General features: G+C 40.4%; 1 protein-coding gene across 1 annotated transcript in view; it reads right to left on the reverse strand.

The window, feature by feature from the left end:
- Window positions 1–20,789, reverse strand: part of HTRA1 (HtrA serine peptidase 1) — a 50,361-nt gene that overhangs the window by 10,564 nt on the left and 19,008 nt on the right. Inside the window, exons 2-3 of the mRNA XM_048858943.2 lie at window positions 11,430–11,529; window positions 10,828–11,032 (exon numbers count right to left, since the gene is read on the reverse strand). Of these exons, the coding sequence (XP_048714900.1) occupies window positions 10,828–11,032; window positions 11,430–11,529 (305 nt within the window). The remainder of the gene's footprint in view (window positions 1–10,827; window positions 11,033–11,429; window positions 11,530–20,789) is intronic.

Genomic DNA, 20,789 nt, shown 5'->3' on the forward strand with positions numbered 1-20,789 from the left:
CCAGGAGCAAGAGTCCATGAGGGCTGATGCCATCTCCTGGGGATGGGATGAGGAGACAGTGCCCAGGGTTGGGGGGCAGGCAGTACCCAGGGGTGTCACACATGTCGTGGACTTTTGCGCCTCAGAGATGGCAGCCCTAGGTGGAGTCCGGAGGGCAGGCAAACAGGTAGATATCCTGTTTTTTTGTACCTAAGAGGGCAGATGTTCCTTTTTTTGTACCTACGAGGCAGCAGCCCTAACTCAAGCACATAAAGCTGAGCACATACGTAAATGTTCATAGGCCAAGGGCCTAGATTTCTGAAATCTAGTTTAAACTACACTGATTTTGTTACAAGAGCATGATGCAGGAGTTATACTATTGATTGGTAGGATGAGGGAAAAAGGAAATCAGATAAATAAAGTAGAAGTCTCACATACACAGACCTGAAGAGAGGAGTAACCTGCTTGCTAGGCGTAACTTCCTCCTTCCTCAGTCCATTTTAAGATTCACTTTCTTGTTCTCAAGCAGCAGCCATGAAACACACCAGCCTAAATTTTCCAATCAGGCCAGTGATTCTGGATGTTTTATTTTGGGAAGCCCAGTTTGAGACACCTTAAAGGGCCTGATTTTCAGGGCTCAGCATTTCTTGAAAAACGGTCCCCTTCCAGGTATCTTTGCGTTGAGCACCCAAAACATGAGGCACCCAAAAATCACTAGTCGCTTTTGGAAATTTGGCTACAGCTAGTTTCTGGAGTCAGACCCTTAACAGTTTTCATTCATCAATCATTTCATCATAATTTCTTAGTTTGGGACTGAGAAAAAAATCCCTAGCGTAAAACAACAAAATATACAAATCTCTCAAGAATATTTTGCTTGGAATTTTTCAGTTAGGGTTTTATTTCATAAAGTATATTCCGGAAAATATTAAATATTTGTAACAAGAAAATAAAAATGGTTCCATTACTACAGTGATCAGATCCATATATGCTACAATGAAAACAGCAGTCCCAACTTTCACAGTTAAAGCTTGACTCACTATATCCTTTTATCTAACTGCATTTCAGTTCTACCAACAAAGTTTTACTGAGATGAGCATACTGTTTTAATAAAACTGAGTGCCAAACCCATAAAACAGGATAAGATACTTCATCTTCTGCAGCTTCAAGACAGCAAGAAAATAATTAACCAGCTGCTGACTAAAGAGATTCATCTGGGTAGGCAACGAAATAGGCAACACAGCAAGGGAGGAACAGTTTACTTTTGATTCATGCTTAGAAGAAACACTTTTAGTGAGTTAAAATATAGTATGATTAAACAAGCACTATCTATGGGCCAAATCAGGGCCATGAATACAGATAAATCTGGTATTCACAGAGAACCTCACCAATACAACATGCAGGGCGGCCATAATTTGACTGGCTGCACTGAGAAGTACAAAGTGTGTGTAACGTCAGCTGTGCTAGCAGCCCCAGAGGGGTACTGTCTCGATGGTGATAGGATCATAGTCCTACCTCCTCTTTCAGCTATTAGTGCTGGAAGTGCCAGTGCTGAGCACACTCCCCTAAATGGCTTATGACCTTTACAGCACAAGTTCAAGATGCTGTTGCTCTGGTAGCGTCACACCTCCCTCTCTGCCTAGTTCCTCTTTTGTAGAAGCATAAATTTGCCCTATGTTTGTATTTCAACCTACTTCAGATTTAACCAATTAGAGCACAAACTTTCAGTGGTATGTTGTAAAGTACTTTTAGAGCAGGGGGATATTTAAAAACAGATTAAAAAAGAAAGGTTTCAGAGGAACAGCCGTGTTAGTCTGTATCCACAAAAAGAAAAGGAGTACTTGTGGCACCTTAGAGACTAACCAATTTATTTGAGCATGAGCTTTCGTGAGCTACTGTAGCTCACTCATGAAAGCTTATGCTCAAATAAATTGGTTAGTCTCTAAGGTGCCACAAGTACTCCTTTTCTTTTTTTAAAAAAGAAACTGACCAAAAAAAAATCTGAATCGACAGTATTCTCTTCAGTTAATCTTTTTTTTTTTTTTTTTTTTACATTATTCTGTTGATACTTCAGAGATTTATAAAATATTCCTATATAAACATTTTTGTAGCCAAAGTGAAATCTGGCAGTAGAAAGAAAATACATTATAAGCAATCACTGACTAGTGCAATTATTTTTTAATGGTGCTGAGTTTTCAAGCCTGGGCCCATATTAGTTAAACTTCAGTTCAGAATCTAACACTGTATGGATTGGCTGTGGATCATCTGTGTGATTCAACGTGCCTTCTGGAAAGAGTTAGACTAACCTTTCATTGGCTTAGAACAAAAAAACAAACTCAGAAAATTGCTTCCCTCTGCACACATTATGAAACATGGTTTTGAAAAGCATGTGTTCCCTATGCAGGGTGTTTCTCGATGAGACTGTTGTGTACTTTAAGAGAAAGCATTTTGAGCTTATGGTCTGTAACTACAAATTTGATTCATTATTATTATTTGTCAAAATTATTGAAGTTGCATCAGCGTACATAGTTAATTTTTACCCTTAATGAAGCTCTGTGGATGTAGGGGATGATCCATGCAGAGCTTATTGCAAGCACCCTAGACTGCAAAGAATCCTAGGTAAAGTTTTCAAAAGCACCTAAGTGGCTTAGGAGCCCAAGACTTTCAGATCACTGAAAATCAATAACACTTTTCAGAATGTTAATCCTTATCTTTAATTTCTCAGTATAGTGTCACAGACACCTACAGCATTATGCAAATGTTAATTTATAAAAAAAAAAGAGAGAGATAGCAATTGCTAAGTGTCAGTACATGTAAATGCACTCATTATAGTCCATCAATTTTGTAAGCTACCTATGGTATGCCATCTTTACGTTCCACAGCCACAGTGACAACTAACAGTATTTCACTTCTTGAAAACAAACAAGAATTTAATCCAAGTGGTAAAAATTATCAACTGGAACTAGGGAAAAATGCGACTAAAATTAGTAGACCTCGTTAGAAATGAATAATAAGATGTGTACAACACACCTGGTCCACATAAAGGATCTTGTTCCAGCCTACAAGAGGAGTCTTATAAAATACAAGGCATCTTATAATTCAGTAGTTGAAACAAAACTATAAAAGGTGCCCTCCACAAGCTCCAGTTAACAATCCTTTCTCATGATGGCTGGAGTATGAAAACACCACTTAGTAATTCAAGCTTAAGCACTTGTGTCCACGGACCTCATGAAACAATTAATAAATTGATTCATTTTTCTTTTTATCTATCACCAGCAGGTCGTAGATCAGCTTACTGTCACAAAACAGTCTATCGGAGATAATCACTTCAAATTAACTACAGATATGCCATGATGATTAATTAAAATCCAGCATTAACGCATCTGCCTTGCAGCATAATGCAGTGAATAAAGCACATGGCTGAAAGCTAAACACTCCAGTTCTAATCCCACCTCTGCCAGTGACTCACTGTGTGACCTCGGGCAACTCTGGTAACACAACAGTATAAACATGCGAGTACACAGTCTGCAAACTAACATATGACTAACCATGTAAACCCATAATTCACGATTATACCTTCTCATAGGATAAACCATCAGTTAGAAATAATATCTTAGCACTTTTCATCCCACTACTTTGCACATTTTACAGGCTATGGGTTCAACCCTACAAACTCGTGGTACACAGAACTTCCACTGAGTATAATGTGAGTTCCACAGTAGATTTACAGGACTAAGTTTATATCCCACTACTTTCATTCACCACTGAAATGCAACTCTCTCTTCTGTGGATTTCAGCAGCTGTTCAACTATGCACAGTAACACTACCCAACGGTAACTTTATCACAAGGATGACAAACTCTGTACCCTGATAGCCAGATCCTCAGCTGGTGTAAACTGGCTATGGAGCCACACCAACTTAAGTCAATGGAATTTTGCCAAATTGTACCAGATAAGGATTGCACCCTGAAACTAAGGGCAGGGAATCTAGACAGGCAGACTGTAATAATCAGTCAGAATTTGCCTAGTACACTGGGGTTAAAAACATAAGAGATAACAGTCCAACCAGAAACATACAAGGATATTTCAGTTAGAACTTAAACCATAAGACACGTGAATGCATCTGGGTGGGGAAAAGCATGTTGACTTGGGGGAGGGATAGCTCAGTGGTTTGAGCACTGGCCTGCTAAACCCAGGGTTGTAAATTCAATCCTTGAGGGGGCCATTTAGGGATTTGGGGCAAAAATTGGGAATTGGTCCTGCTTTGAGCAGGGGGTTGGACTAGATGACCTCCTGAGGTCCCTTCCAACCCTGATATTCTATGATTCTATGACTTCTCTCTTTTTATTCTAGAATCTGCTAAATTCACAGAAGGAATGTGATGAATCTGCACTCAGTGGTTTTGGAGCTCCGTAAATCAGTGAAGACGGGACAACATTCTGATTTATGCTGAGATGTGACATATAGTCCCTTAATTTGTTTTTAAGTGGAAAAGAAACAGATGCTTGTATATTTGCATCTACAAATTCAGCTGTCACTTCAACTTTTGCAAAAAAAGATATAACTCTGAAAGTCTTGGGAACTGCCTTTCTATTATAAATATGGAATTCAATTAAACTTGCAGAATAAATTACACCAAAAAATACAAAGGCCTTACCATATTAAAACAAGAAATGTCCTTTACAATCGATGAATTCCTTGACAAAATGCGAAGAAAACAAAATACTTCCAATTTTGGATAGTTTCACAGCTTGTAGTATTTTCACATATTTTAAAAAATTTCCATCAGATAAAATCTGATGAGCTTGCACAAAGGACAAATAATATTTCATGATGTCATTGGGATTTAGGTCATCTAACAACATATAAACATTAACCCTAAAACATATAATAGAATCAATACTGAAATAGGAGCACAACTGCATCCAGTATACTCATCCTCTACGCTAGGATAACTGCAGGCTCAGCATCCGAACAAATGATTATGTTGATAAAAAAAACAAGAAAAAGGTGAAAAGGAAAGATCAAGTCTTAAGATCGGGAAGGAGAAAAAGGAAGTGAAAAAAGATGGAAAGTAGTAAGGCAAGGGGGAACTTGATAAGACGGAAATTAAATATTGGGGGAAAAGAGAGATGCTCGGATTTGAAGAAATTTGTACTTGTATTTCACTTGTTTCCTTTTAAAGAAAAGTGTTACAAGAACTGTGAAACATACAGTCCATTGGAATTTCTTATTCTTATGGGTCTCTCAGCAGAGACAGCTTAATATACTTTGTTCTTTTTGTGAACCTTTAATTGAAAGCATCTTGCTTTGTTGTTTTGGCAAACAGTGGGTCTTAGAAAGAAAGTAGCCCATGCTACATGGTTGTATTTTCATAGAAATCTTTCACATTGCGTTCAATATATTTAAAAAAACAAAACAAAAAACACCACACCCTAATTTCTACTGACAAAGGAACTGATAAAAGACATGTCCCCAGATCCATCCCCAGTGAACATACTCCTAGATTCTCATACAAATATTGCAGGAAACTCTTCTCTGTTTGATAAAGCCTAGCATGTGGTGGGTATTATTGCAATCTAAAAACAATAAATCACCAACGCTGCCACCTGAAAGAACTTCACGGATTGCCTTTGTTCCTCCCGCTGACCCCCGCCACCATCTTTCATTTGTGTGTGTCATTTAAGATCTCCTGGAACTACCATGAGGGTTTTCTAGTGGTAGACTCCTGCAAGGAAGCTTTATAGTATTCAGTTTTGTATTTCAAGTAAAATAAGCATTGATTCCACATGTTTTTAAAAGTCACTTACATCTGAAGCTCAATTAGTTTGTTTTCAAAGATGCTGGCTATTAAAATATTTATGCATAAATAGAAAAAAATTGCTTTTCTGCTTCCTCCAGTTTGTGCACACAGAGAAAGCCAAATCCCTTCTGCACACTGACAACCTGTGGTGCTCCAAGGAAAGTGAAATCTGATTGAAAGGCAGGCAAAAAGGAGAGAGAAATGAGGGCAAAAGTTCTGATTTACTTTAAAGCGCTGTAATGAGTAGGTTTGAAGGAAGTTAAAGGTCTTTCATCTGTATTTTCTTTCATAATGTAATCTACCCATTTCCTTCTGCCAATGCAGCATTGCTCCCTAGTTTATGGGCCAAATCTTGTCAATGAAGCAAAGCCCAAATGACTGGGGTGGTGCTGAGAAACGAGAACACTGAGCCCATGTAGCCATGTCATAGCTGCAATTACAGAGAATAGCGTAAGCAGACCAGTGTTGGGCTTCTCTGTGGTGGGGTTGGCTCCCAGAGTGTACACCCGCGGCCCACCCACATTGCTCCCTTGTGGAGTGAGCTGAGAAACCTGCCACCGAGTTCACTTCTAGGGCATACAGTCATCAGGGGCTCGCCTCAGTTTTGACACTGAGCAGCAATCATGCTTTTGCTTCCACTGTTTGACGGAGCACAGGATTAGTCCAACAATCCCAAGTGCTTTGCCCAGTTTGGTTTTGCTGAAGACAATCTAACCAACCCTGTCATTAGGAAACACAACTTGTTATGCAACCTTACTTTTCCTGTGCTATGCCTGTCCCAGTTACTACCCATTAGACCACCCCAAAAGCTTCTCCTTTCTTGGCATTTACAACTTCCAAATATTTGAAGGCAGCTATATGCAATCATTTAACCAAACCGTAAATATTTCTCTGAAAATACTCGACATAGTTCAGCCATCTAGCTCATAAATCATTTTGTTGCTGTTCTCAGAATGCCGTCCAATTTGGCAACAATTTTGAGACGTTGCATTCGAGCTGCAGTCTCACCAGTGCACTATTGCTCCTCCAGTCTGGAACAGAATTTCTGCCTGCGCAGGCTCAGAAGTGCAGCGCGGCTGCCTTTTTTTTTTTCTGGGGCCTTATTACATCACAAGATCATATTCGGTAAGCTGTCTGCTACCACTCTTTGGGCATGTCTACACTTACCTCCAGAGCGATCAATCCAGCTGGGGTTGATTTATTGTGTCTAGTGAAAACGCGATAAATCGACCGCCAAGCGCTCTCCCATCGACTCCGATACTCCAGCGGAGCGAGACGTGCAGGCGGAGTCGACCTACCGCAGTGAAGACACCAGAGGCGAGTAGATCTAAGTATGTCGACTTCAGCTACATTATTCACGTAGCTGAAGTTGTGTAACTTAGATTGCTCGCCCCCCCGCCCCTAGTGTAGACTAGACCTTAGACCTTTTTCAGCATTACTGCTTTCCAAATCTCTCTCTTCCATTGAGTATCATGAGTTTGGAATTATTTTCCCAAATATTATATATTGTTTGGGGGCTTTTCTGGGGTTGGCTCTGATTTAATTTCCTATCTTTAACGCTTTAGTAATTTAACTGTATTTGACCATAGACATTCTTATTAATGCAAGGTTTCTTTTTTTCTAGGCCATAACATAATTAATGGGCAGAAGAAGAAAACCCCCAAAGAGATTTGTTTCTCACTGATTTCAAGTAGATTTTCAATAGAGAAATAGGTCAGTCAGTGAAAACCAGTTCCATTCTACTGGTGCCTAATATCCTATCTAATTTCCTATTCCACTCAAAAAAGCCACATTACTTCAACCAGTCTGTCTTCAGTCAGAAGTGCATTGTTTAAAGGAAAATAGCATGCACATTGCTGCAAGAACTTAACTATTTTGGGAATACCAACTGGTAACCTGGACTCATACCTCAGGTCTATCTGTTTCTGCCACAGACACATTTTTGTGCCTTTCAGAGCCTGCCTTAACATGCTAGGGCAGAACACAGTTTATTCTTCATCTTTGATGTCGTCTTCAAATGATCTATCTAAAGGAAGGTAGGTTACCTCCGGCTTAGAAATTAAATTGTTGGATGGGTGTTTTCATGTCACATCAGGATTTGAAAGGATTATAGCAGAATCTTTAATCAAGAAATCAGTTAAAATCTGAATAAATTTGACTAAAATAAATTTGAGATTTTTAAACGGCTTTTACGGATCTAAAGGTTGCGTGACATTTAAATGCAAAAGGATACATAAACACTAGTTGTGCGCATAAATGAAAGTGTTTCATGAATATTCAGATTGAAAGTCAATTTTTTTAGTTGACTGCATTTGTGACCTTTTTATTTTCACATTCCATCATCATTCAAGCTTCTCAGCATGAACACTGATGACGAATGAATTTTTAGCTTGATGTTCACCAAATACAAATGTACTATTATTTGGACAACAAATGGAAGCACCTAGGGGCCTCAGTCAGGATTGGGTTCCCACTTCTACTGTGTGTTTGTACAACTCATAGTGCAGACAGTTCGTGCCCCAAACAGCCTATAAATTAGAATATATACATTAGATTGCAAATTGTCAGTGTTACTATCTGTGCTATACGGTGTTAGCTACACAAGTCATCTAACCACCAAACAGACAATACCATGTACCTTATGTAACTAACCAACACAGAACAATTTGGGTATATTATAATTAAATATAAAATTCAAAATGCACAATGTACTGATGAATTACATAAGTCACATGGTATTGTTTCTGTTCCCTGCTTGGACAGCGTAACATACCATGAATTTGGAATAGCAAATTGCAAGTTACCAGTTGATCAACAATTATTTGCTGGAGAAAGTTGCAAAAAATGAACTGGAATAAACTGTTTGTGGACATTGTACAAACTTTTTTTTTAAAAATGGCACTGATGAAATAATCTACTAGCTATGAATTGTAACTAAGGTGTAATAAAAATCATGGATAACCTCTGTCAGGATATCCAAACAAGTTAACTTCCTGCTGTATATAACTAGAATTATTGTGCTTTATGTTTTAGGAGCATACTGTACTCAAGCATCTCTTTTTTTCCTCTTTCTAAAAACCAATGTACAAACCCCAAAGAGACCCCGGCACTTAGCTAGCAGATATGCTCATCTGCCATTTCCTTATTTATCTACTCCAAGGGACCATAAACTCATGTTCTTATGTAGCGAGACTGCCTCCCACTCTTCTGGTTTCCAGCTGCTTCTACAGCCTCCAGGCTCTTCCTTCCTAGGCAGCCCACCACCCTAGAGAGTTGTAGAAGCAGCTGGAAATAAGAACAGCCAGCCAGCTAGTTCTCCATGGACCACCATCAAACTGTTCTGCAGAGCAAGTCCTTACAACGTTTAGCATGTGTGGCTCTGCAGAGCTGAGTATTTTTCTTTTCTAAAACTACTCTAATCTCACTCCCTGCAAGTGCTAATGAAATCCAGGAGTCATATCTATTGGGTGTGGGTGGCAGTGGCAGTGGAAAGAACCTGTCCTGAGAAAACTCAGTCCGCCCCACCTCACATCCTGCCACTCCTCTCCATTGTCTTCTCTTTCCTTTCTTCTCCTCTTCCACCTACCTCATCATCTTCGCCACGCCTTTTTCTCACCATCCTCTTTTCCGTCTCTTACTCCTGCCCTGCCACCTTTCCCACCATTTTATAGCCTATGTCCTGCCTTTCCATTACATTATCATTCTATTTGCTCACACTTCCTCTTTTCCTGCTATCTTCTCCTTCTCCCATCTCACTCGACTTGACAGTGTCTGTTCTCACCTATAGTATCCCCTTGCCTCCTTCCCATTGCCCTGTCACTATTTCCAAAGAACAGGTTTGCATTTGATTATCTTAACCCATAAATGTACAAAGAAGAATTTAAGACTTCTCAGATTAAGTTGGTAGATACGCAAATGAAGGTGAAGCCAAACTGTACCTGCAAGTATGGAGTGAAACAATGTCTGTATTTGTATGTCATAGTCATTTGATCCAGTGAAAGTCAGAAAGACACAGGAAAGAATGTTTGGGTACAGTAAAGATTTTGCAGGCAAGCTGCTGGTAAGAGCAAAAGGAACCTTTAAATGTTATAGGTAGGGAAAGCATGTTGTATCATTTCATAGGATGAATTAGACAAGAGTTCCGAGTTGACTGATGTCGGCTATTTTAATGAACTCTGGACTGAAATCCTCTGACCTTGATGTGGAATAGATTAGAACTAAAAACACTGGAGGAGCTACACATTTTTGAGTCATGTGTTTCAGATGATGCCTACTTGCCTGCTGTATTTATGTTAATATTCTTCCTAAATATGGTTTGCCTTCTTACACTGGATGTATGAAGTTCATTTAAATAGGAAGCCCAAACAAGTAAACAGTATGATAAGCATCTCAAGCAATCATCTGAATCCAGCAACATTTAAATTATACAATTAAGTTCAAACAAAATGTAGCATTTTTGCAGATAGGAGGAATAGTGTTGAAAATCATGCCTTTGCTTTATTCACAAGTCCACATTCAATGGAAGAGTGACTCAGTATTCTTCCCAAAGAATGCTTTTGATCTGGGTATTTTTTAAGCAAATTTTTATAAAACATGGTACCAAATATAAATATTGTCCATTTTAACATTTGGTGTTAATATAGCATGTTCCATCTGAGGATGTCAACATGTTTTATAAACTCTAATTGACAATTTCACAATATGTACATGAGATATGTACTGCTATAGCCCCGTACCAGCCAGAAGACAAACTTCCTCTCCTGGCTCTAATGATTACACTAGCCTGGGTTAACCATTTAGTAAACTATACTTTTCTTTTTGGGAGACCAAATACCCTTGCTTTTATAATGTACAGAGTTTTTGTACAGAAGAACGTAACTACCAAAATTCACTGTGACACAGCTTTTAAAAATCTATTCATCTTGTCAGATCACACAGATACATTATGGTCCATGCCATTAAGCTGTGTTTTCTGTAAACATTACAATTAACCATCACTTTTAGAAATAATATAGTGTAGCAAGAGAAACTGACAATGTCTTGACTCACCTGAGTGTCTATTTTAATTAGTGCAATATCTGCTTTTTCATCAACATCTTTAATTTTGGCTTCGTATGTTGCACCATTCTTCAGCTCCACTTTTACCCTATGTTTATTGGTAACTACATGGGCATTTGTCACTATTAGTCCATCTTCTGAGACAATAAAGCCTGAGCCACTAGCAACAGGAACCTCCCTCTTTGTAAAAGGAAGCCTAGAAAATATGGGAAATAAACATTTAAGTTTGAACAACCTGAATTTTCTTCAGAGATGACAAATCATTTGTGATTACTGTTTTCGTTCCTAGACTGCCAACAAGTATTTGGCACTTTTAAAAATATTTTAGAAAATTTAGTATAATTTATTAAGTATATCCGTTAACATTTAATTGGACATGCATTAGTCTACTATCTTCAAAATATGTGGCAAAAAATTAAAAAGTGAAACATACTATATTACTTAAATGTAACAAATATTTATTATCTTGAATAAAGATCTTGAAAACAGCGTCATTTTCTTTTATATCTATATATCAGTATATTAACCAATTCTGGCAAGTTTAATCCTTGAGAGTTACAGAAATATAAATCAAAACTGGATATCTTGTTTACTTGCGAAACAATTCAATATGAACCACAGCAGGGGCTATCTTCTCCACCACATCTGCAATAAAGTTGTATTTGTGCCGTAGGCTGTTCGGATCTTCCTGGCCTGAGAATAGACACAGAAAACACATGTTGTTCTTCAAATGGCAGGAGAAGAATTGTTGCAAAACACTTGTATTAAAAAACACTAGGCAGAGATGACTTTTTAAAAGGAACAAGAGTCTTGTAGTTCTGAGTCTGATTCCCGCCCTAAACCATTCCCCTAACTTTTGGGAAAAGTTTTACTGGCAACATAGCCAGTTCATAGGGCAAAGGGGTCTATGGAAAATTCTGAATAGATATGGAACCTCTTTCTATATCCAATGCACTTGCACCAGAGGGGGGGAGAGCCATTGGACAGAGTACTAGGCTGGAAGTCAGCAGACCTGGGTTCTAGTCCCAGTTCTGCCACTGACCTTCTGGGTCTCTGTAGGCAAGTCAGTTCATATTTATGTGCCTCCATTTCCCCTCTCACCCTTCTCTGTTCTATTCAGCACAACAGTGCCCCAATCTCAGTTGAGGCTGCTGTAATACAAGTAATAATATTAACTCATATTTGAGATTACCTAATTTGGCCTCTATCCTCCTGATGCCTTCATACAAGGCTTGGCTGTAACTTTATTGCCTGTAGAGCTGGGAGTATAACTGGGTTTTTGGTTCACTGACAGTGCCGATTTTTTTTTTAAATGGTTTGGGTTGAACTGAATCTGAAAACTGCAAAAGAAAACCCTCCAGTGAATCAAAAAATCCATACTGGGTTGAATGAAACATGTAGTTGATCTGAAACATTTTCTATTGGCAAAAAGAAAAGGAGGACTTGTGGCACCTTAGAGACTAACAAATTAGTCTCTAAGGTGCCACAAGTCCTCCTTTTCTTTTTGCGAATACAGACTAACACGGCTGCTACTTTGAAATCATTTTCTATTGGGCATTTTTAAAGTGTTAGATTCACAAAATGACCAAAGGAAGTGGCTGGGGGTGTTGTCCTACTGGTAACTTTTAGTACAGGGCACTCACCTGAGATCTTAGGTACCAATTCCCTGTCTGCCTGATGTGATTTGAACTTGGGTCTCCAACATTGCAGAAGGGCACCGCAGTCACTGAGGTATGGAAATCTCTTAATCACTCCTGCTGAAGTGGTTCTATTTTTAATAATTAGTCATTGGAGCCGGACATGAACTTGGGTCTCCCACATCCTAGGTAAGTGCCCTAACCACCAGGCTAGAGTCATTATCACTTACCCTCTGGCCCAGTGACTAAAGTATTTCATATAAAGTGGAATGGCTTCAACAGGAGAGACAGAGAGAATCTCACATCCCAGAATACCCTATCACCCAGTGTTTATAGCACAGTCCTTTTAGATGTGAGAGCTGGGTTCAAATCTCTGCTCTGAATCAGGCAGAGGACAGATTTGAACCCAGATCTTCCACCTCCCAGGAGAGTGCCGTAAGCACTGGGAATTTGGGGAGCAACGTGCAGCACCATCACATCTACTCCTGCTGGCTGTCCTTTGCGTGGGATAGGTATGTTCAAAGCACACTTATAAGATCAGGTACTAGAGGTGAGAGAGGCAGGGGGATCTCCTAATTTGTGAATCTTCCCATGGCTTGGTACAAGTTAGGTGCCGAGCTGCTGAGGGTATCAGGACTGTGTGCATTCCCCTAACAGAAATACAGGTGCCTGGAGGACAGTAGGCACCTACAGGGTTAGGCAAAAGCTGAGTCATGGTTTTATGAATGCCACTGGCATCTAAACGCTAGACTTTCGAGCCTAACCGCCACTTTGTGACTAAGTTCCCCTTGTGAACGTAGCCTCTAGCAAGATATTTAAAAGCACCTGGGGCCTAACTTCCATTGGTTCCAATGGGCGTTGGTACCAAGGCACTTTTGACAGTCCTAGTAGGTGCCTCTCTGCATCTTTAGTGGCCCTTTGTGCCCCATGTGGTAAGAGCTTAGCCACCACTGTTTTAACCTCAGTCTCTTAACCACAGCTTGCTACAGTTATAGGACAAAGCCTTGTTTCTTGGTACGGAAGTGTTGGGAACAACACGTGTGTTCTCTGCATGTGCCTAGAGGCAAATACAATTGCTTCGTTTTCATCAATGTGACTGTTTTGATCTCATACACTGATCTCACATTACAAAAGCACAAAAAAGAAATGGTAAAACAGAAAAAGTAAGGGACTCTTCTTATCCTATAATGTCGTATTTCCCCTTCCTCTCTATTTGTCCTTACTGTACGTGTTTAAAGTATTTTTACCATTTATGTTTTACGTAAGTCATTAATTTTTTTTTTCAGTGCAGAAATATTGTGTTCCCTGTAAATGCAGTGCAAGGTTCCATAAACAATTTTTTGGTTGTTCTGACCCATTTCCCCAAAACTGTTTAAATATCTCATGGTCTGAAGTAGTGAGTGTGGAGGGACTACTGAAATGTCTTAGGCTCTGCCTGTGTGACAGGGATCCCCTTCTTTTTACACAAACCACACAAAGCTTAATTATTTGGGTTTTGTCCATATGTGAGAGATTTTTGCCCTAATAGAATTAAGCACATTACTTTCAAACTTGTTTTTTCACGCACATAAATTTATAAAAATGTAAATTTCTAGCCAAATTTCCTTCATATTGTAATCCTTTGATCTGTCAAATAGATGAGAATAAAATGTGGTTTTATAATACTATAGGTATCTGTAAAAAGAAAAGGAGTACTCGTGGCACCTTAGAGATTAACAAATTTATTTGAGCATAAGCTTTCGTGAGCTACAGCTCACTTCATCGGATGCATGCAGTGGAAAATACAGTGAGGAGATTTATATACACAGAGAACATGAAACAATGGGTGGGTGTTACCATACAAACTGTAACGAGACTGATCACTTAAGGTGAGCTATTACCAGCAGGAAAGTGGGGGCGGGAGGGGGTACCTTTTGTACTGATAATCAAGGTGGGCCATTTCCAGCAGTTGACAAGAATGTCTGAGGAATGGGGGGGGGGGGAGGGGAGGGAAATAAACAAGGGGAAATATAGTTTTACTTTGTGTAATGACCCATCCACTCCCAGTCTCTATTCAAGCCTAAGTTAATTGTATCCAGTTTGCAAATTAATTCCAATTCAGCAGTCTCTCACTGGAGTTTGTTTTTGAAGTTTTTTTGTTAAAGAATTGCCACTTTTAGATCTGTAATCGAGTGACCAGAGAGACTGAAGTGTTCTCCGACTGGTTTTTGAATGTTATAATTCTTGACGTTTGATTTGTGTCCATTTATTCTTTTACGTAGACACTGTCCAGTTTGACCAATGTACATGGCAGAGGGGCATTGCTGGCACATGATGGCATATATCACATTGGTGGATGTGCAGGTGAACGAGCCTCTGATAGTGTGGCTGATGTGATTAGGCCCTATGATGGTGTCCCCTGAATAGATATGTGGACACAGCTGGCAACGGGCTTTGTTGCAAGAATAGATTCCTGGGTTAGTGGTTCTGTTGTGTGGTTGCTCGTGAGTATTTGCTTCAGGTTGGGGGATTGTCTGTAAACAAGGACTGGCCTGTCTCCCAAGATCTGTGAGAGTGATGGGTCGTCCTTCAGGATAGGTTGTAGATCCCTGATGATGCGTTGGAGGGGTTTTAGTTGGGGGCTGAAGGTGATGGCTAGTGGCGTTCTGTTATTTTCTTTGTTAGGCCTGTCCTGTAGTAGGTGACTTCTGGGAACTCTTCTGGCTCTGACTGCATCCGATGACGCGAGCTGTAGCTCACAAAAGCTTATGCTCAAATAAATTTGTTAGTCGCTAAGATGCCACAAGTCCTCCTTTTCTTTTTGCGAATACAGACTAACACAGCTGCTACTCTGAAACCTGTCATAGGTATCTGTGATAACTTATCAGACTCTAGGACCCTGGTGAGAGATGCAGGACTATTGTGATGACTCACCCCAGCATCATACATGGAGGAGTCTCATTAATTACAATTCAGAAGAACAAAAAGTAGATGATTTCTAAGGCAAGAGAGGGAAGCATTGCAGAGAAAATATAAAACCTAGAAGCAGTCAGTTCAAGGGGGATCTCAGGCTCAGGTTGTTCTTAAACGAAGAATAAAGGAAAGCCCCAGGAAGTCTGGTGAGTTTTAGGTTAACATCTTATATTGCAACCGGAGGTGTGATGGCAGCTCAGGTGGGAATACCCATGCTAGCTTTAATCTAAGTAGCATGGCTAAAATAGAAGTGAAGGTGCGGCAGCTTGGACTCTGGCACAGATTAGCAACGCAAATCGGCATCCAAGATTCCCAGCGGGCTTTTGCAGACAAGACACTATACCAACTAGTCTGCACTGCGTCCCTCATCCTTAATGTCTCATATGTTCCTCGCTCCTCCACATCACCATAATATTTGAAGCCCCCAAAGTGCTTTATATAGCAATTTGTTCACTGGACAATAGCAAGCAGTAGTAATTACGTACTGAACTACAGTGACAATTCTCAGTTTGGACATAAGAATCTGTATTACAAAGAGAATGTTGGCCAGGATACCAGAGTTATCACCACATTATCTCTTCCTCAAAGTGCAGCAGGCTCCTGATCTTCATTTTAGGCAGTCATCAGAACAGGGCATAAAGGATGGCTGATTAATATCTCATCTAAATGAGATTCGTATTGCTTATTGGATAAATTCATTGCCCACTGAACCACAGCACCATCATCTGTAAAGCTCTGCTGACCAGCTGTATTACCGAGCTATTTTGGAAACTGGGTGAATAAAAATTATACTGTGGAAGTATTCATTCAAACTAAACAGAAGCTTGACAGATTGTCAGCTTGGATAACTAGTTTGTTTGGCTAAAAAAAGCCATGGACACTGCCACTTAAATCAGTTTACTTTCTGTACATCACTTATAAAATGACTGGATATTAATAACAATGTTGTAGGCACTTAGGGCTATATATCTGGTTACTGAGACATAGCTAGAACTCGCACGGTTAGTGATGGGAACTTCACAGACAGACAGTACATAGCATTACTGAATTGTTTTCAATTTTTTTTTCATTATAACAAATGCATACATGGAAAGGATATTAAATGAGTTGTCTTCACTTTACATTTGAATCTACAATTGCAAGGAACTTTAGACCTAAGACTGTCACGGTCTAAAATTTAGGCTATTGTGCAGTCTCCAGTCAAACTGCATACACAACTGAAAGGCCAAAATTATTCATATTTTGTCTGAAAACATTAGGTAACAAAGACTGAGTCATGGCATGGTGACCTAAATAACTCAGACCCTCCTTTTCCCTTCTTACGTATTAGAGAGTCTTGTGTTGTATAATATGGTTTTGCAACAATGGTTTAAAAATGGAATGGAGGACACCTGCTGTTTTTTTTAAATACGTAAACAAAAATCAGAGTGCTATCCAGTGAAAGATTTCATTGATGAACACTGATCAATTCTTAACAATGGGACTTGTACAAAGTATGTCAAATAAGGGATCCATGGAAAGGTTATGATTTGCTGGATATGATTATGCTATTTGTATGCATGTATCATTTTTGTATTTGAAGTTATAAGCACTGGGTCTATACCTGTATTTCAAATATGTTTGCTCCTGTGGTAACGACCACAAGGTATTTAGCCTGCACATCTTGAATGGACTATTCAATTGAAAAGGTTCATCAAAGAACACTTAACTCACAATGGATCAGGGGAGATACCTATCTACACTTAATAGACTTTCCTGTGATGGCCTCTACTATGACTAAGCATGCACGGACATGTGACTCCAAACACCATCTTGTTTCCTGTAATTTTTCACGGTAAGAACAATGGGTTTCCCTTCAATTGGCAGAAGCCATAAAAAGCTGGAAACATCTCCATTTGGCCTCTTTCCTGCTCAAACCTCTGGACTATGAACTTATACTGATGGGAGCATTCTAACCAAGGGACTGAGGACCTTCCAATGATTTGGAAGCAACCAGAGACTTAACCAGCCAGCAGTTTATTCTATCACTGCTACAAGCCTGATCCAAGAACTTTGCAATTATTTACACCGGAGGGCATTCTGTGCACAATATTCTGCAAGTTTTGTCAATAAATAAATGCAGAGGCTCCAGCATGGCAGTGGGGAGCACAGAACACTGGCTGCATGAAGGCGGGAGATCACCTTACAGCCCCCCCCACCCCTGGGACGTGGACTGAACGGTGAGGCTCCACCCGATCCTGACCCAGCACAAGGCCCGAGACTGCCCCAGAAACAACCCTCTGCGCCAGGCACACTCGGTGTGGGGAAGGCAGGCTCCAAGTGTGAAGGGACTCAGGGTGGGGGGATCCAGGTGTGGGGTGAGAGGGTTCTGTGTAGGACAATCTGGGTACAGGCAGCTCAGTGGGAGATCTAGCTGTGGAGGAATCTGGATGCACACAGGCTCTTCGGGAGGGTCCCAGGTGCAGGGGCAATGGGTCTCTGCAGGGGCTTCCAGGTGATGGTGGTTGGGGCTCAGCGGAGGGGTCCGAGTGCTATGGGAATGGAGCTTAGTGGGGTAGGGGTCTGGGTGCAACTAGTTGGGGGGTCAGTGGCGTGGGTGTCTAGATGTGGAGGCTCAGGGTGGTGTGGGGGGACTCATCAGGGTGGGGGGTTGAGCGCAGGGAGCTCAGTGGGGGGTGGTCTGGGTGTGGGTCCGGAGGCAGGGGGTCTGGGTGCAGGAGGATCCAGATGCAGGGGTTGAGGTTCAGTGGAGTGGGGTTCAGGTATGGAGGGCTAGGGGGGTTCTGGATGTACTGGGTGAGGCTTGGCAGAGGTATCTGGGTATGGGAGGTCTGGATGCACGGGGTCGGAAAGATGGGGGAGCAGCTCCCCATACAGTGACCCCTCCCCTCTGCAGCTGAGGAGTGATGGGGGCAGGAAGCAGGGGAAGATGCTGAGCTTCCTGCAGCTGGGGGAAGTTTCTGGGGGTGGGTCTGACATAGCCACAGCCACTCCTTGCAGGGGAAGAGAGAGTCCCATCCTCTCCTGCTTCCAACCCAGCTGGGAATAGCAGCTGATCCTGGCTCAGATGTCCCCAGCACCGTGGTGATTTACCTTTCTGCAGGCTGCCTGAAACGATGTACCTGCACAGCTAGGGAGTGGTGCGTGATTGCTCTTGCAGCTTCTCTTTGCTTCCCTGAGAGAAAGTCATTTTTTTGCGGGGAAGCAAACAAATCTGTGGGGGACATGAATTCTGCACACATGCAGTGGCACAGAATTCCCCCACGAGTAGATTATTGTATGTATTTGATTCCTTTAACCAATTTTAATTCTTACCTTTCTTTCTTTTTTTTTTTTTTTATAAATAAACATTTAGATATTAGATACTAGAGAACTGGCAACAGTGTGATTACTGGGTAAGATCCGAGTTGTATATTGACTTGGGTATGTGGCTGGTCCTTTGGGATCAGAAGAACCCTTTTGTTTGATGAAATTGGTTTTAAATAACCACTCATCTTTAAGTCTAGTGTCTTGGTGTTGAATCCAGGACTGGAATGCCTAAGGAGATTGCTTTTCTGACTTCTTGTTAGCCAGTGTGGTAAAACAGAAGTTTACTTTTCTTGCAGGTTTGGTATCTCTTATGGAAGAATAACCACCAATTTTGCAGTGTGTCTACCACATTTCTTAGGGGTTTGTCCTGAATTTGGAGTTCTCAGTTGTGACCCACAGAGGCAGGGTGACACCTACCCCAAAAAGAAAAGGAGTACTTGTGGCACCTTAGAAACTAACCAATTTATTTGAGCATAAGCTTTCGTGAGCTACAGCTCACTTCATCGGACGCATACTGTGGAAAGTATAGAAGATCTTTTTATACATACAAAGCATGAAAAAATGGGTGTTTACCACTACAAAAGGTTTTCTCTCCCCCCATCTCACTCTCCTGCTGGTAATAGCTTATCTAAAGTGATCACTCTCCTTACAATGTGTATGATAATCAAGGTGGGCCTTTTCCAGCACAAATCTCCCCCCCCCCCCCCCCCCCCCCCGACGTTCTTGTTAAACCCTGGATTTGTGCTGGAAATGGCCCACCTTGATTATCATACACATTGTAAGGAGAGTGATCACTTTAGATAAGCTATTACCAGCAGGAGAGTGGGGTGGGGGGAGAGAAAATCTTTTGTAATGGTAAACACCCATTTTTTCATGCTTTGTGTGTATAAAAAGATCTTCTATACTTTCCACAGTATGCGTCCGATGAAGTGAGCTGTAGCTCATGAAAGCTTATGCTCAAATAAATTGGTTCGTCTCTAAGGTGCCACAAGTACTCCTTTTCTTTTTGCGAATACAGACTAACACAGCTGTTACTCTGAAACCTACCCCAAAGTTTGCTTTTCCTTAAAATGTTACTTGCACAGCTATTTGTTATGTATGTAAGTATATATTTACTATTTCCTATAACAGTGGCAGTGACCATTAAGTACATTTGTCATTGTATCTTTTATACCAAAAATAAACAGGCTAAACCAAGAGGAAAACAAATCACTAGAAGACATCCATATAGCAGTCTAAATTATCATGTAATCTCTACTCACACAACTGTATATGAACAATAGTTGCTCATAATTGAATCACAATGTAATTGCTGCAACAGCTAGAGCTGACTGGAAAACAGGGGTGAAAAATTCTCAACTTTGAGCAATTTCATTTGTTTCATTGTTGTCCAAATTTTCCAACCAGCTTTGGTGACAGCAAGGAATTCGAGAGAAAAGTGAGTGCAAAGAGTGATTTACAGGGTTTTACAAGTTCCTTTTGCAAACAAAGTATTTCCTGATTTCAAATAATGAAAGTTACTCTCTTTAACTGCAGCATTTTAAAACGTCGTATTTTACTATGCCATGACTACCAAAACAAAAAATACAAATAGACTGGGTTACTATTTTGACTAAAGATAATGTCTCTTCCTCCAAACTCAGAGATGTTATCTAATTACTCCCACCACTTTCCACCTACTAATATAGAAAGCATCATACAGAAGCCCTTAGAGGTGTAGGTTCTTACAAATTTTAACTCCTCCTTGTGTTTCATGCTGATATGCATAAGCAGACACCTTCACCCTGCTGTTTAGGGAGCCCACTATTAGATAAGGCTTGTAATTAGAGCCCACTTTATTTCCATTTCTGTGGATCTCTCCCCACTTGTAAAGTTTGAATTAAAATCTAGATTTCTAACCTACATTTGGTATGGACACTATTGGCTCCATATTTAAAACCTTTGTGCTTGTTTTCTTATTTCTTTGTCACACCCTTATTGTTTTTCCCTTTCCACTTGGTATTTTCTTGATGGTGTCTTAGGGCTTTGTCTACACTACACTGCTTTTAGCGACAC

The sequence above is a fragment of the Caretta caretta genome, chromosome 7 (assembly GCF_965140235.1).
Source record: "Caretta caretta isolate rCarCar2 chromosome 7, rCarCar1.hap1, whole genome shotgun sequence".
In the NCBI taxonomy this organism is placed as follows: domain Eukaryota; kingdom Metazoa; phylum Chordata; order Testudines; family Cheloniidae; genus Caretta; species Caretta caretta.